At 49.1% G+C, this 17,157-nt stretch overlaps 1 protein-coding gene and 1 pseudogene across 3 annotated transcripts; both read right to left on the reverse strand.

The window, feature by feature from the left end:
• Window positions 1-1,011: 1,011 nt before the first annotated feature.
• On the reverse strand, window positions 1,012-6,373 carry LOC114603400 (uncharacterized; annotated as a pseudogene). The gene is made up of 4 exons (XR_013393766.1): window positions 5,993-6,373; window positions 5,498-5,576; window positions 4,329-4,554; window positions 1,012-3,438 (listed from the first exon to the last, which is right to left on the reverse strand). The product of XR_013393766.1 is annotated as an uncharacterized LOC114603400 (transcript).
• Window positions 6,374-8,099: 1,726 nt separating this feature from the next.
• On the reverse strand, window positions 8,100-13,113 carry LOC114603399 (zinc finger protein 629-like). Of its 2 annotated transcripts, XM_028742368.2 has the most exons (4): window positions 12,938-13,112; window positions 12,371-12,484; window positions 9,981-10,079; window positions 8,100-9,481 (listed from the first exon to the last, which is right to left on the reverse strand). In XM_028742368.2, the coding sequence occupies exons 2-4, from the start codon at window positions 12,456-12,458 to the stop codon at window positions 8,916-8,918; spliced, it is 753 nt and encodes a 250-aa protein (XP_028598201.2). In that variant the 5' UTR covers window positions 12,459-12,484; window positions 12,938-13,112; the 3' UTR covers window positions 8,100-8,915. The 2 variants fall into 2 exon arrangements, with proteins under 2 accessions (XP_028598201.2, XP_028598203.2); XM_028742370.2 differs by lacking the exon at window positions 12,371-12,484 and having other exon boundaries at window positions 12,938-13,113.
• Window positions 13,114-17,157: the final 4,044 nt, after the last annotated feature.

Raw genomic sequence — 17,157 nt, forward strand, 5'->3', positions numbered from 1 at the left:
CACTTCTAGTAGCCCTACTATTTATGGGCGCAGTATACTTCCCTGCTTTTAAGACACATTTCATTGCTAAGCAATTTTCCTCCTCCTGCTAAAATATCCATTGTGTGCTGGGTGGAATGTGGCTGAGAGAGAATGGCAGGCACCTATTGGCTAGTGCCTGTGTTATCAATGAGTAAAGAGCAACAACTCATTATCCCACATTAGATATGTGCACGCAAATCATTGTTACCGTTTTTCAGTTTTATTTTGTGAATTCAGATGCTGAGCTTTCTGCTGTGCTCCTCTAGCACAGGAGTACTTGTATAGCCCTGTAGCAATATATGAATAATGGCAATCACAAGCTCTAAATGGGGATACAGCTCTCTAAAGACAGCCACACAATTCATTTTAATGGGAAGAGCAAACTACTACTACTACTACTAGAGTTGCATTAGTGGGGAAAGAAAGAAATCATGGGCTGTTTTTATTATCCGGGGTGGAAATTATAAAATGAAAAGGACCAGGAGCTGAATTTGAGGCTACATAAGCAGTATTATACTACTATAAACAGACATAGCTCTTCTCCAAAACATCCTACTTGGTTAAGGGTGCTGAGAGCAGTGAGGAGACCCCTATTCCCTTGACAGAGTGGTTTATCAATCAATCCCTCTCCCTAGTCAACTCTGGAAATTGTAGCTCTGTGTGGGGATTAGAGATCTCCTGACAACTCACAGCACCCATAACAAACAACAGTTCCCAGGCTCCTTTGGGGGAAAGCCATGACAATTTAAAGCCGTATAACACTGCAGGTTATAGTGCAGGAGGGGCCTAAGTGCCTATTTGGGCAAGCAAAGGCCATTCCATGTGATCTAGCATGGTTTAGCAGTGTCCACAGCTCAGTTTTGAGAGAACGGAAGGTCTCATGTTCCATCCGCAACATCGCCAGTTTAAAAGGATCTGGGGTTTGAGAATGTTCTCAAATGTCAGCTGGCAAAAACAGTACTGGGCCAAGCAGACCAATGACTCAGTATATATAGTGACTCAGTACAAAGTAGATTTATTTGTTAGTGTTAGGTGCCTTGGAATAGAGACTATGGTTTCAATTTCTAGCTGGCAGTGCCACCAAGTGGACAGCATAGGGCTGTCACATTTCTAACACACTGAACTGGCCAGAAGAGCCAGTGTAATCTGTTCCATGCTTGGGTAGCAAACAAACCGGAGTGTAAGAACTATACCGCTCTGCCATTCTCTTTTCAAGGCATATCTTTTCCCCAAGGGACAAGGAGGGGGATGGGGAAAGGGTAAAAGGTAAAGGTAAAGGGACCCCTGACCATTAGGTCCAGTCGCGGACGACTCTGGGGTTGCGGTGCTCATCTCGCTTTACTGGCCAAGGGAGCCGGCATACAGCTTCCGGGTCATGTGGCCAGCATGACTTAAGCCGCTTCTGGCAAACCAGAGCAGTGCACGGAAACGCCGTTTACCTTCCTGCCGGAGTGGGTAATCGGCGGACTTCAGCACAGTATCATGCAGCCTAATGTCTGGAGAAAGGGGGCAGGAAGGGGAAAAATACAGAAGGAAGGCTGAAATGGATGGAGGTAGCAGAGAGACTCTGCAAGACACTGGCTCAGATCTCTGGGAAGCACAGATATGTACTTCCCCCAGCAGCCTGCTGGGTGGGGAAGGAAAAGGAAGGAGAGAAGAGAGGTGGCCCTGCCCACTTTTGACTCTGCCTCCCTCCCTCAAGGGAATGCAGCCATCAACAGGAAAAAGATTCTCCACCGCTGTCCTATTGAGAGCCTAAGAGGTGCTTCTGGTATTGTACACAGAGCTGTAGAACATAATGTATATTGTCTTCTGCAGTGCTTTTCTTCTTTTTTTTAAAAAAAGGTGCCAGTATTCACCATGAAGTTGTTACAGAAAGTGCCATGTTTTTAACCAGTGCTTTTCTTCTAGGAAAAGGTGCCAGTACTGCGTACCCTCGAGTACCCCCAGGAAGAAGGAAAAAACACTGGTATTCTGCCTCCCAATCAGCTGCACTCTCACTTGAGTAGAGAATCCAATCAGGATACAGTGGTACCTTGGGTTAAGTACTTAATTCGTTCCGGAGGTCCATTCTTAACCTGAAATTGTTCTTAACCTGAAGCACCACTTTAGCTAATGGGGCCTCCTGCTGCCGCCGCACCGCCAGAACCCAATTTCTGTTTTTATCCTGAAGCAAAGTTCTTAACCTGAAGCACTATTTCTGGGTTGGCAGAGGCTGTAACCTGAAGCATATGTAACCCGAGGTATCACTGTACTCACAACTGAAGGGGTTGGCTCAAACCCAAAGCTGTGTATAGTTCAGGTTTAAAAAGCAAGAGAATATTCTCACTTGAATTCTCCTTTCCCTATTAAAAAGCACTTGTAGGGTTTAATCAGCTGACTTAACTTCTACTCTGCACCCTCAAACTGTTAACTCTTCCCAACCTTCTGCAGGAAGCAAGCAGCTTCTCTGCAAGGCTACCCAGAAATTCCAAGCTTGGGCAGGTGGGAGTGCAAAAAGTGTGCCCTTCATGACAGCCGAGCATCTAGAAAAGGCAAAATACTGACGGAAGCTTCCCACCCCTTTGACCAGTAGCAAATCTTGCCATGGAAGTCAGCATCTCCTAAAAGTGAATATTCCCATCCTTGGTCCTTCAGTTAACCTCACTCTATGGAGACAGCACTTCCTATAAGGAAAATACAGCTTTGTATATATCCCTTTACCAACTATTCTTCCTGGCTGGAGCAAAACCAGATGTGACACCTCCTGAAAATAGCGGCTTCCCCCTTCTGTTTCTGAACCAGAAAGGACCCGTCAATCCTGTTCCTTGTCTCATTCTGGCTCTGCATCTCACACAGCAATGCCTGTCATCCTGCCTCCATCTGGATCCAGGGAATAGATACGAAGCTACAGCTTATATTAGAGCTCCCCGCGGGCATGGCGGATGTAGTGTTCATGCAGCCCAGCCTCCTGGTTAAAGCTCTCCCCACAGTCCATGCAGGAATAGGGGAGGGAGGGCAGCAACTCCTGGGTCTGCTGGTGGAAAGCCTGGTGCCGACGCAAGTTTGAAAGCTGTCGGAAGCTCTTGCCACAGTCCGGACACTGGTGAGGTAAGCTGTGGCCCGCGGCATGGCCCAGGCGGTGACGCTGGTAGTTGGCCAACTGGCTGAAGCGGCGGCCACAATCATGGCAGTCAAAGGTAGGGCGCAAGGAGTCAGTAGAGTCTGAGGGCGGGGCTGGCGCATGGCCCCGCTGGTGGCAGATGAGCGCACGTGAACTCTCAAAGGCCTTGTTACATATGAAGCAGACAAAAAGAGCATCACGCAGATTGGCCTGAACGAAGTCCTCCGGGTGTTCCCGCTTCATGTGCCGCTCCTTGAACTTCTCATCTGGGAAGGTGATCAGGCAGTGAAAACACTGATTGGCACCCAGGCTGTCTGGGGATGAAGAGAAACAGAGGGAATCAAACAGGGCCTGGCAGAACCTGCAGCTTACTTTGCAGAACCTCCCTGAAGAGAAGGAGAAACAGGTGGAGAGAATGCCATGAAAAGTCTGCCTTCCTGGCAATCAGTTTTTCATCAGCAGGACACTATTCATTCTCACAACCTTTGGACTACGCAAGCTATGTGGGCTTAAGTCAGCATTGTACACAAACTATTGAGGAGGTGGTTGCATAAGCTACACTCTCCTTCATCAGCTGTTGATGAAGTGTGACATCTGATAGCAGAAGTGGGGAGAGGGGAGATACCAAGCAGCAGTTGCCTTTACACACTGTTGTGTTTCTCCAGTCAAGTAATCACTGTGGAACACTTTGGCTGTTCCCCAGCAGGGATAAAGGGAGAATGAAGAGTTGATTAGGAGATGGGCCTCACATGCAAACTATCAGGATGAATAGGCGATAAAAAGTGGACAGGCATTCCTCACCTAGAGGCAGTGGTTACTTACCTGAAAGTGAGCATTAAATTAAGTAGCAGTTTTAAAGATTTCCCTCTATAGTCATGAGAGCTAGAAGCTTTCCCCTCATTTTTTAATGAAAGCTAGGAAAATGCAGAAACTGGGCAATACATTGGGTTGCATGCATAGACCTACAGCTCGCTGTCTGCACTGCAAATGGTGCCATGCAGAAAACCTGTGTCTCATGATGCCATGCAGTCACATCCTTGTTCATATTTCAGAATGCTGGCAGAGAAACATGCTAAAGGGAAGAAGATTATGACTTCTAATGCAACTTTTTAATAGTTGTTTATAACAGGGTGCTAGAAACTCTCTTTCACCAGCTGGAGAATCGTTTAAATTCTAAAAGCAAAAACAAAACCATAGTACTCACAGATTGAACTATTGCTAGGGGGTCCTTTTTCTCTGTCATTTGTGCCTGGGCAGACAGGGGGCAGCATTGTGGAGCTCACCTCCTCTACACAGATAGGCTCTGGCTTACAGATTGTTGGATGCTCCTGAACTATTGAAACATCAAGCCCATTGCAGTCCGACACCTTTGTAAGAAGATGCTCAGTCAACAGTGGCGTACTGACTGCAGAAGAGTCAGCCATTGCTACCTGTAAGAATGAAACCAAGTTGTGAGCAAAAACCCGAATCCCTCTTGGCTCCCTTCCTCATACACAACTCAGGTTATGCCCATGTGTGATACACTCCTTTTTAAAGGAGATGTTCCTCATAGCTTCTGCTTCCAGGAAATGTAAACAGCAGTTAGCGAAGCAGCTTTTTTCAACATACTGTTTCAGGTCAACCAAGCAAAGAGGCACCTGTAAACTAGAAGATAGGCGGACTCTTGTTGTTGCTATTTCTTTGCAAACATTACTGAAAGTGTTGTCTTCCAAGGAAAAATACATGCACAAGCGTACAGTTGTTGCTTTTTTAAGACCGCCATTGTGCTAGCAAAAGACATTCTAAGAGGCTATTACTACTTGTTTCATGGACCAGCTTACCAGGTTTTTGGTAATCATCATCACCATCGTATTATTTATTATATTTCTATAACACACTTCATCCAAGGATCACATGGTGCTTTACGAACCAAAAACATGAAAATATATAACATGCTAATAAACACAACAACAACCACCCAACGTGGCTTGAAAGCTTGTTTTAACTAATAAAGTGCTATACATTTGGGCCCGCCCCCAACATTTCCTCCTCGCTGAACGTCTCCTAAGAGGAGCCTCCTCCCTCCCGCAAAAGCGCCCACCGCACCCCTAGCCCCACAATATCACCTCCACCGAGCCGGGAGGGGGAAGAGCCCCCGTGGGACTACAACTCCCACAATCCCCAGCCATGGGTCCCGCCGGCTGCTGCCGCCGGGAGCTGGGGTCTCCGAATGGCCTGCTGTGGCGACCATAGGCTCCCAGCCCCTCCTCAGGGCTAGCGGCGCCCCCTCCCCACCTACGCCCAGAGCAGCCTCTCTCCCTCCCTCCGCCCGCGGTCAGGTCTCCCACCTTCACCTCTCGCCAGTCCCTCGACTGTTCCAGCTCCTCCTCAGGCTCTTCCCTCTGCCATCTCTCCACTCCCGGCCCTTAAGAAACAACGAAAAGCCTCTCTCGAAAAGGCACGCTCGGCTCCCCTGTCAACGCGGAAAAATAAAAATGCACATCTCAACCGTCACCTTTCTCTACGTTTCTTTTTCTTCCCCACACTGTGTTTTTTTTCCCCTGCTTCCGGGGACCTTCCTCCTCCTCGCCAATTTCCTTTAGAGTGATGTCTAAACATCCGCCTGACTAATATCCATGCGCATATTTTTATCTCGTTGCCGCCGCAGCTTTTTATTCGTGGCACAGATACAGGAATAGACTGCGACTGGGGAGCCTTCGCGCAGTTACCCCTCTGTGGTCCCTAGACGGGCGCACTCCGTGATTATTTTTTCAGGCAATATTTTAGGCAGCCCTGGTGCGACGTAAGCGGCGCGGTGCGTCCAAATAAGACGTTGACGATAGGTGGGAAGGCTCTTCTACCATAGAGTTATAGGGCAAGCGCAGCCACCTCCATAAGGCCGCCTCCGATTCGTCTAAGACAGTCTATGGTGCCGACCATAGATTTCCATCGCTTTGTTGAAAAAAGGGGGCTTATGCGCATGCTCTTTCCTGCTTCCGATCCCAACCGCGAAGTGGAGGGCTGAGATTGCAGGGCGCATGCGCTGGCTTGGTTAGCCGAGGCCAGCTCTGCGCTTTTAATAGCAAGCATAACGGGAAGATGTTCAGCAGGTGAAGCTTTGGCCAAAGCTGCAGATAGGAAGGAAATCTTCACCGGCTGAAAATCTGCCTGGTCGTTCCTACTGCCGTGCCAAAGCCAGGGCAGCTCTACCATGCAACTTTCTCTTATTTTAGCCCCCGTTTTCCTTATTTTCATTCACACACACACAGGGGGCGGGCCGTGAGATCATGATGAGGATTCTCACACTTTCCACAAATTGCTCGTTTCGGGAGCGAGTAGAAAAGTATTTAATAGTCATCATACCTCGTCTTAACGTGGTAAACAATTTCCAGAGGGGTTAGATGTGTTAGGACTGTTGGCATCAAAATCAACAAGTCTTGTGGTGCCTTGAAAGACCAACAAGTGTTTTTTATTGTGGCATGAGCTTCCAGGAGACAGAGTCCACTTCCTAACAGAAGAGCTCTGCTGGATCAGGCAAATGGTCCATCGGAGCCCCGCATCCTGTTCTCACTGTGGTCAACCACGTGGCTCTTCATGCAAGCCTGCAGCTAGCTGCTTGTTCTACCCAGCAATGGGTGAAACCAGAACATGTTTTATAATGAAGGCAGAACTGAGCAGATTTAAATCCGTTTTGGTTCACAATTAACAATACATTGTTTGGTTGTTTGTTAAAAACAATTGAAGGCAGCACCAAAAAGCAATGTTTTTTTTAAAAAATAATATTTTAAGTGGTATTTTGTTTGTCATACCTATTCTCAAAACTGAAGTTGCTGTCTAGAATAAGGAACTGGAATGATGGAAGTCTCATGAAAATCTGGGTAATCTGGAGAAACAAATCACTCTTGAGACAGCCTTGCAAACTTTCAAGGTATAGCTATAGAGCAGGGAGGAGGAAAGCCTACAACTCCCATCATCCCTAGCTATGCAAATTTACTTGTGAAATCCCACATACTGGGACTCGCTTGACAGGAAGTATATAGGATATAGTATTAAAGTATTTAAGGATATAGTATTTAGTGAAGGGATTTGCCACCCAACAGAGCTGTAAATATGTGCGTCTGAATTAACAGATCCTGACAGAAGGAAATGTTTGCCCAACAGTTTCAGTGCTTTTTTGAAAACTTAAAAATAAAGGAGTGGGTTCATTCTGTATCAAGAGCTACCTGGGAACTATGCCAAAGCAACACAGCTATTTCCTAATATGTGCTTCAAGTGCACGAGACAAGCGTGTTCATCTTTCTTAACAGAGCTAAACCACCACACATATGGCAGAACGGTAGCTCCTAAGCTATACTACAGATCTATTTAGCTTCTCCCTCAACTGTCACCTGGCAGCAGCTATGCCATCAGGCTGCAGCAGATGGAATAAAGGGAATGAGGGCTCCATCAGCTCTGCTGGAAACCAGTTCCATTTGGCTCCTCTGTTCCCAATTCCAGCTACTATTTAACTTAAGAATTGGTGCGTGAGTTGAAATTGTTCCTCTTCTGTCCCCATCTCTTTTCCTTTTTGTGTTCTGTCGCTTTGATTCCATGCATTGATGGTAGCATTTTTACTGGTGATATGTAAACTTCCCTTCGCTTCTGTGTCTTCTCCCTGTACTTTTGGCTACTCCAAAATCAGCTTTCAACAGGAACTGGACGTTAAGACTGCATGGTGCTCTAGTTGTTTCTCTAGCAGGGATTGGGGACCTCTAAATAGTGTTGGACTCCAATTCCCATCAGCCCCAGCCAGCATCGCCAGTGGAAAGGGATGATTACAACTATCTTCGTCCCTGGCTATGCTTGCTGGGGCTGATGAGAGTTGCCATTCAGCCAACACCTGGAGGGTCAAAGAGTTCCCCTGCAACTGAAATAGCCCCTCATCCATCTCTGAAGCCAAATCCAGTGCCATTGAGCTTCCCCCATTCACGAAGAGAGAGATGGGCACAGTGAGAAGTCACACATACAGAATCACTTTTATTAAACCGACTCTCCCAGCTACTGCAAAGAGAGGTTGTTAATATTCATGATTGATGCTGAATGGATGCCGTCTCTAGAAGCCGCTCTCTTTGAAAAGCCAAACACACGCACACGCACACACAGAGACAGACGGAACACAGCTTCGGTTCAGCATGGACCACCCAGGTGCCAAAGATGGTGACGAGCGAGAGGATGGGCACCTAAATTGGGGAGGGGACTGTCTACACAGTAAGAGGGTGGGCAGCAGGGATGCAGGACCCTTGTGCACAGGACATGCCGTTCTAACCCAGCCCCTTCCTCCTCCCTCAACCTTGAGATAGGCCTGGAATAAAATCTCTCCTGGTTCAATTGTTTAAGAATGAGCAACACGCCCAATACTGCTTAGTGCTTCCATTGCAAAAAGCCCATTGACATGGGCTCCCTTTGGGGAATAATTAGCTAGGACATACAGGCGCCAGACCTGTAGATAGCTCCTCTCTCTGGGGGCAGGGAGAAGGCAACAGCTCCCTTCCCTGCAGGGGGGCAGGGGGCTCCTGCGTTTGCTACACTTACTCTGAGGAGGCAGGGCAAGCAGGAGGGATTGCTCCGAAGCAACCGCGTACCCTCCCAACTCTCCTCCCCTCCTGCTAAATTCATTTTAGAAAAATAGAATGAAACTAAAAGAGGACCTCAAAAAATAAAAAAATGAAGGAGGTTTCACTTCTCTCCCAGAGTCCTGGCCAGACAGATCCCTCGGCAGGCGCCACTGATTAGATTAGGGAGTGGGGTTGGGGGGGGGCAGAAAAGATGTGATCTACAGCTCTCCTCGGGCATGGAGCATGTAGTGCTCGTGAAGTTCTGACACCAAGCCAAACTCCCCCGGGCACTCGGTGCAGTGGTACGGTCCGTCGGCCCCATCTGTGTCCTGGTCCCCGTTGGCCTCCCTCAGGGTGGGGGAGGGGGGGAGCTTGTTATGGGGAGCGGGCGGGGGGCTCCAGCACCAGCCGTGTTCGCAGCGATGGCCCTCCAGGGTGGCCGGGGAGGCAAAGCCCAGGCCGCACTCGGCACATATGTAGTGAAAAACTCGGCCCCGGCCAGAGGTGGGGGCTGCTCGCCCTTCCTGGTTGTTGGGGTTACTGGGCAGGATCAGAGGCGGTGGCTGTTTGGAGGAAGAGGAGCCGCTGTGTGGCCGCTTGCGCCCCTCGTGGTAGCTGCGGTGCACCTTCAGGGCGCGCGAAGTGCCGAAGCCACGGCCGCATTCGGGGCATTCATGCCACTCAGGGCTGGGAGCCAGCGAAGAGCTCAGCTGATCCTGCCCAGCCTCTCCGCCATCGTCCACCGGCTCCCCGACTGTCGCCTGCGGCTCTTTGCTCCGGGGGCCTAATAAAAGAGGCAGAGGAAGGGGGGAAATGCAGTGAGGTACAGACAACAACACCTCCAGGTTTCGGAGTTACAATAATGGAGCAGGGAAAGTTCTTCCCATTTGCCTAATATTTTATTCCTTTGCATATCAGCTTCTGTCATTCAGAGTGGGTGGGGGAAGTCAAATCCCGGGGCTGGGGAAGTTCTGGGGCTCAAAGCCAGCCTGAAAGCCACACCCTGTAATCCAGAAATTCTGCTAACTCCTCTAAAATGTGCAAGGATGGCAAGGGCTACAGTTAGCGGTGCTGGAAATGCACTCCTGAAATGCTCAGAGGTGCTTTCTTCATGACCAGCATGAGGCTCCTGAGCTGAATCCCTGGCACTGCAAACGGGTGGCTAAATCCAGACTCAAATTGAGCCCCAGCTCCAACACAAGATCCCCCTTTAACAGTCTAGTTCAGCCATTTTGCTACAGGGAAAGCTTGCTTTGTGATATGACGTTTTCATGTCCTTGTACCTGGAAGGCTTTGGGCTGATGGGGTAGGGGGGCTGCTGTCTCCAGAAGATACGGATGTAGCTTCAGATTCATCCTCTTCCTCGTGCATGGTGGAGACACCTAGAAGAATCACAGTCCATAACTGGCAGAACCTCAGACAGCTCTAGGCTAATTCATCATCAGAGGAGGCTTGAATACAGATGCATTCAAAAGTAAGGACTCATCCCAAATATCCCAATCCATTAATGATTTTCTATCTCCACCTTCCCTCCCCTTTCCACACACATAGCTCCACATCCCTCATGAACTAACTACTCTTTTGAAACCTCAAATATGTTTCATGTACCTATTTATATAGATATAATGTAACTTTATCCACCAAAGGTCTCATTTAAAATGTTGTACCTTCAAAATATATTCTTAAAAATGCAGCTCCTTTGTGTAACACATTACCCACCTTTACAATGAAGTAGGATATTGACCAAAATAAGTAGTCAAGGTACTCAACACCCCTTGAATCAACTCAGGCTACACCCATGTCTATTTTGCAGGTGGCAAACTGAGGCCGAGACCATTTTGTGAGCTTAAGGTTTTAAGGCAGGGCTCCCCAGGACAAAAGACACTTCCAAGGCCATGTTCTCAACCTTAGGGACTAGAAATTTGTTCCTCTTCTTCTTTTTAAAAATAGAAAGAATATAGCCAAGACTGAGAACACTAAAATCTGTGTCTAGTTCCCATTGTCACACTTTCCGTGTGCTTGTGCAGAACTAAGAAAGACACACAACCTTGCCTGAACCTTCATTCCACTGAAAGGCTAGCCATCATAAATGAAAGCCCATCAAAAGGTCTCACAAGAGTTTTCCACTCCTGAATGATGCTCAGGCTTCCACAAGTTTCCAAGAGAAATGTGTATATTCTGCAACTGCCTTTTTACAAGTTCTAGATGTCTGAACTGGGTCCCTGACATAGGCTGGATGAGCAGACAGTGTGGCTCAACTGCTGTGTTTAGACTGGGAGGAGAAGGGGGGAAGAGAGAGAGAGACCCGAATTCAAAACCCTCATCATCTGTGAAGCTTCATTCACTTACACCTTCCTTTGCAAGTTTGTTGTTGGGTTATTGCACATATTTCTTTTCTTTTTTAAGCCCACCCTAAGCTCCATGGTAATATAATATGCCTAAATAATGAATCAAAATGATGATTTTGGTCAAAGAGAGCTCACAATGAACCAAGAAGATCATACATCTGTATGCTATAGAGGCTGGCCACAAATTGAGCACTGCCATGAACACATGGGACCACTGCCAGCCATGCAGAAGAGATCACCATAAAGACAAGTATCTCCTCCTCAGTGCCTAGTCCTGCTCCACAAATGTCACCTTTCAATTGGGAACTGGGATTTCAAGGCCAAGAGGTCTATAGACTGAGAGAATATAATATACAGAGAGCCCATCTAGCCCAATATCCTGTTCTCACAATGGCCTACCACATGGCTATGGGAAACCAGGGAGAAGGATCCAAGCACAAGAGCACTCTCCCCTTCCAAGGTTTCTTGCAAGTGGGATGGATACTACCTCTGACAGCCTTATACTCTGCCCCTTCTCCACGAACCCACTTGGTAGAAGGCTTTTCTTTCCCCCGCAGCCCCCCCCCGTGCCCCACAGTCTGCTAAGAAGCTACTATTCTGCACTTTCCATGCTGCCTGCGCAAGAAGGCACCTCCTCTGCTCTACAGCTAGAATGGAGACACAAAGCACTCCAGTAGATTACTAACAAAATACTAGTAGATTCAATGGGCTTATTTAAACAGCTGTGCTACTCAGCTCTCGGGAGCCAATCCAAGAATAGCCCACCAACAACAGGTGGGGTGTGGGTGGGTGTGGATCATGCCTACTATGAAAACAAACCAATGCTCAGTACTCAGCAGTACCATGGTTAGAGAGTGGGACAAATGTTCTCCTAAAAGTTCTGCAGCTGCCTGGGCCCTTTCTTGTAGGATACCACCCCCTAGTGCCCTGCTGAAACAACTGCAGCCAGTGGGAAAGTTAACGGTAACACCAAAGCCTATGGAGCCTAGCTCTACAGGATGCTAACATCCAGCCCTCTCATGCGAACGGAGACTTACTACTCTCAGGGCAGCCCTTGGAGGTAAATCAATTGTTGCTCTGCTTAGGCGGGCCAGCAAATCTGTGAGTTGGCAGGGAAGGGCCAACTCCCTGGAAGAATTATATTATGCTCCCAGTCCCCCTAGTGCAGTGAGTCTGGCACCTACGTACAAACCAAGGCGCCCTCTACCTGACCACACAGGCCTACTGGCAGGAGGGAGGGAAAATCAAGCACCCCCATGCCCTCCCCTCCCACCCACTCAAAGCAAATGGGCCTTCTCCCTCGTGGCTCACTACACTTTGCTCACCGGTCGAAGTCCCCTCCTCCTCCTTCTCCTCCTCAAAGCCAATGTCCTCTGAGCTCCCAGCTTCCACATGCTTGGGTACTTCAGACATCACCCCTTAATGCCAACAGCCCAAACCTGGAAGAGGAGCAGAACTAGTTATAAATGCCTGGCACAGGCTCCCCGGCTCGCAACATGGATGGAGGCAGTGGGGGCCTGGGGGATTTGCAGGGGGCAGGGGAGAGAGAGACCCCAGAGAGCACAGGAGGAGGAGGGAAAGAGTGGGGGGCTCAGGGGGAGACTTCATCCCACAATGCACTGGGGCTGACACTGTATGGACCGCTCCCATAATGCTCTGGGAGAGCAGAGGTCAGCCCCTTGCCCCAGGTATGGAGCAGAGCTGAGTTCAGTCCCCATAATGCTCTGGGGCTCCATGGACCACAAGAGGAGCCCACAATCCCATGCTGCACTGCGGCTGGAGGGGTGAGGGGTATTAAGGACCATAGGGGGAGGGCAGGCAAACAAATAAAAAAATCTGCCCCTTTCCCATAATGCACCGGGCGGGCGCACACACGCACACCCAACACTCACCGGTTCCTCCGGATTTGGGGAGGGGCAGCCCGGTCCCCTCTAGCCACAGGACCCTCGCTGCGCAAGCGCAGACAGGGAAAGCAGGCGGGGCCTGCCCGCTCAGCGCTCGTCCCCTCTTGCGCGTGCGCCGTTAGGGCCTCGACGGCGAAGGCGAAGCTATTTGCGACTCTGCTCTGCGCATGGGCGGGTGACGGAGAAGGGGCTCGGCGGCCGGCGCGCCGCGCATGCCCGTCTGGCAGGCCGCGGCCTGGGCGGCTTTTCCCAGTCGTGTTGCCGCGCTTGCGCAAGAAAGGCAGCTGCCGCGCCGTGGGGAGGCCTTGCGCATGCGCGTAGGAATTAACCCATTCGATGCGAGGAAAGCGAAAGAGGGAGAAATAAGTAAATAAATGTGGATTTTGCAGCGCAGCCCTGAACGTGCGCACTCGGGTGCAAGGCCCCATTAAATTCAATGGCCCACGCGCAATGTAGGATTACTTACATGGGACTAAGTGAACTTTCCTGCTTGTCTTGTCCGGTTTTTAAATTATGGTTGCAATTTTTTGTACGTGATGTTTTTATTGGTTTAGCTTTTTTGCAAACCGCCACATGAGGTTTTATCTACAATCTACAATCCCATCATCCGTGAGCTTTGACCAACCGCCTGCTGGGGCTGATGGGAGTTGTAGTCCCACAACATCTGGAGGGTGCGACAGCCAGAGCTACTTTAGCGTTTTGCAACCGCGAGGAATACCAGTGAGGTCAGAGGCCCTAAGGACCATCTCCTTCCTTCCCCGCCTCCAAGGTTGTTCGCTCTATTCATCACTACCGCCATCACTTTGAGTAATAAAGACGCCTGCCTACCCTCATTTGTAAGGATACTTTCCTTTCAACGTTGCTTTCCTCCCCTATGATAGGAATTTTATGGTCTTAGATATATGGTAATGTTCATAAGTGTACCAACCAAGCACATACATAGATCAGCACAGGAAGGCCAACCTGGAACCATTTTGATTCCTAAACTGAGCAAATGTTTTCTCTGCAAGGTCAAACTGGAAAAGCCTCCCCATTGTCTTTTCCTTCACAAATCCTGTCTTAAGGGTATGTCTGCGTTTGAATAGGGTGTGAGCCTGTGATATGGCCCAGGAACTAAGTATTTATCACTACAAAAGAATGGCCAGGCTCCCCAGGCAATCCAATCAAGTAACCTGCCAGACAGGAGATAAACAAGGACAGGAGAAAAACAACATTCAAATTTTCTGTTTTAGACCGCCTTTTTTGTGATGTAGGTGTGATGTATCTGAGGGGTGGTCTTAGGTTACACCCCTTCTGTGATGTATGTATGATGTTTCTTGGGGTGGTCTTGATCTACAGGGTGGCAATTTCAAAAGTCTTTATAAGGCCTTGCACACCATTTTTCTGGGTCCCTCCTCTCTCCTGTAGGTGAGGGGAGCACCCTGTTGCAACAGATCAATAAAGGCCAAGCCTACAGGCTGCTGTTTTGCTCCAAGTTATCCTGGTTGGTGTCTTTGTTTTTTGTCCAAGGGAGCCCTTGGATTTTTCCGTTAACACCCCTTAACATCTTGTGGGGCCGCAGGTTTTCCCCATCCCTGATCCCAACCATCCTGCGTTCTCTCCGCCCAGCTGACAACGGAGTGGCACAGAGGTGTTGACCACATTGGGCAAAAGATCCCTGCATTGCAAGCTCCTCTTGAGACGACCATGCTGTAAGTTCTAGACTGCCTCCATGCAGACTGAAAGTGAAAATACGTGAATAAATCATATTTCTGAAAACTACGACAGCCTCCTCTGCATCTTCAATTCTCCGAAGGAGCACAGACACCTGGAACCACCTGGGATTTTTGCTACCACTCGGCAGAAAGTGCGGGTGGGCGCCTAGCTTTTTTAACGGTATGAAACTCGGGAGTCCTCGAGGCTGCATCTAGCAACAATTCGAAGGATGAGAAACCTGCAGCTTTCCAGATGTTATTAGACCTACAACTTCCATCAGCCCCAACTAGCCTTGACAACAGCCAGGGACGATGGGAGTTGTAGTTTCAACATCTGCATGAGAGGGAGGAAAGCAATGTAGAAACGAAAAGGGTGAAAGGTGGGGCCTCTCATTCTCAGCTCCCCAGAGTTGCTGTGAAGCCACCTCTATTATACAAAATAATTGCCCCTGGTGGTTGTGGTGTCCATATCGGCAGAGGGAAATGGGAGTTGGAGATCAACAGAAAGCCACAGATCGCCTCCATCACCTGTTTATTGCTCTCCCAGCCGGGTATATTTGTCAAAAGCACAGGAAGAGGAGCCCCTCTCTGGGAACAGGGTCTTGGTCTCTTTTGCTAGAGGTTTGCAATGGGGGTGCTCAGTGAGACGCTCTCCTGCCTGGGTTTTGCGGGCAAAAATCGAGATAGTAAGGGGCTGGGTTAGAAAACAGGCAGGCAGCAGCCACGAGAGGGAGCTCGTGTATTAAGCCAGCTGCATGACAAATCCAGCCTTGGGGGGGGGAAGCGCGGCTGCATGGCGCTGCTTTTACGCTTCAAGGGAGGCAGTGCGCACCAGTGGTAAGCGCGTTGGGGCTTGCAGTAGGCAGGTGCGTGGCCTGGGGCGGGGGTTGTGTCTGAAATGGGACCTTAATTATTACGGATCTACTCTGAGGCAAGCTTAGTGGGATGCCACCCGCTGTCCCGACGACGTTTATTGAAACATTCATTCAGGGAGACTATATATTATAATAGGATATCGTTTTCCAGTGCATTTATCTCATGGCACTCCTTATCTCAAAAAAAAAAAGTCTGATCTGTTGGAGGGAAGCGACTTTGCTTCTCAGGAGCACGAAATCCACTGTAGTTCTTCGCCTGGAGTTTGCCGGTATGTGGCTGAATCTAGCCCGTGAAATAGCAGCAAAATACCTCCTAAAGTAAGCAGACAGGAGGACGCAATTTCCCGCTGCCCCTTTAAAATAACGGGGAAGTGGGGAGAGAGAGCGGTTAGAATGAGGGTGATGTCATCTTCCTGGGGGGTCACGTGGGGCTGCTGATTGCTACTGAATGAAGTCAGATTTATTTTTATTTTATCCCCCCCCCGCCCGCCCCCAGCGGAGGCATGGAATGCAATCCACCTATGGGAGCTTTCCGCTTGGGCTGCTGCGTCTCTCTCATGTTGGGCTGCTGCGTCTCTCTCATGTTGGGCTGCTGCGTCTCTCTCATGTTGGGCTGCTGCGTCTCTCTCATGTTGCAGATACTTTAAAACGGTCAGGGCTCATGCAACGTCTCATTGGAGCGAGTCCTCTGGGCTCTGGGAAGGTTTTGCAGGACTGCGCAGAGTTCCAGCCAGCTGCTAGGTGGTGGGGAAGGTGATCCAGTGATGGACCGGGAGGAGCTAGATCAGGCACAGGGAGCCTCTCCCACCAGCTGCATGGCCAATGCCGGTCTGCGGTGATGGTACCAGCAGTTCCAACATCATTTAGGGTCACAGAGCCCGAGCTAGATCTTGTTCCCTGCCCTGGGAGGGCAGCACCCACATGCTCTGACATGTCGAGCGATGCTTTCTCCATTTCCCCCATTACGTTTTATTAATTTTTAACATATACAATCGAAAAAGAATTTCGTCTTTTTTCTTATTTTTAGCAACTTCCCATCCCTATTTTCCATGGAGTTGCGCTCTCCCCCCTGCTGCCTTGGTTAGCGCAAATACAACAACAACAACATTTATTGTTTATACCCCACCCATCTGGCTAGGTATAAATCCACACCTACACCATACATTTAAAGCATTCTTCTGCCACTTTAACAATCCTGACTTCCCCCAAAAGAATCCTGGGAGATGCAGTTTGTGAAGGGTGTTGAGTAGGCTTCCTCAAACTCAGCCCTCCAGATGTTTTTGGTCTACAACTCCCATGATCCCTAGCTAGCAGGACCAGTGCTAAGGGGTGATGGGAATTGTAGTCTCAAAACATCTGGAGGGCCGAGGTTGAGGAAGCCTGGTGTTGAGCTTACAGACCTACAGTTCCAAGTATCCTTAAACTACAATGCCCAGGATTCTCTCCATGACTCTTATAAGAGTCCTTTAAATGTACGCTGTGCGTGCCTAATTGATATGTCTGACATTTATTACAACAGATGGCGGGGAGAGGGCAGGAGGCCGTGATATAGCTGGTTGCTTCTTAGCGATAGCAGCATTTTTGCAATGAGCAAATTTTTTCCAGTACAGTCCCCGTGAAATGTGGCTCTTCCTCCTCC

Source organism: Podarcis muralis, chromosome 7 (assembly GCF_964188315.1).
Source record: "Podarcis muralis chromosome 7, rPodMur119.hap1.1, whole genome shotgun sequence".
Classification (NCBI taxonomy): Eukaryota; Metazoa; Chordata; class Lepidosauria; order Squamata; family Lacertidae; genus Podarcis; species Podarcis muralis.

What these genes read in the sequence shown, in the direction of transcription:
- LOC114603399 (XM_028742368.2), bottom strand. Translation starts at nt 12,458, where the DNA reads ATGTCTGAAGTACCCAAGCATGTGGAAGCTGGGAGCTCAGAGGACATT. An exon ending in GGAGGAGGGGACTTCGACCG is followed by an intron (nt 10,080 to 12,370) that starts GTGAGCAAAGTG and finishes TGATTCTTCTAG; the next exon opens with GTGTCTCCACCATGCACGAG. An exon ending in ATCAGCCCAAAGCCTTCCAG is followed by an intron (nt 9,482 to 9,980) that starts GTACAAGGACAT and finishes CTCTTTTATTAG; the next exon opens with GCCCCCGGAGCAAAGAGCCG.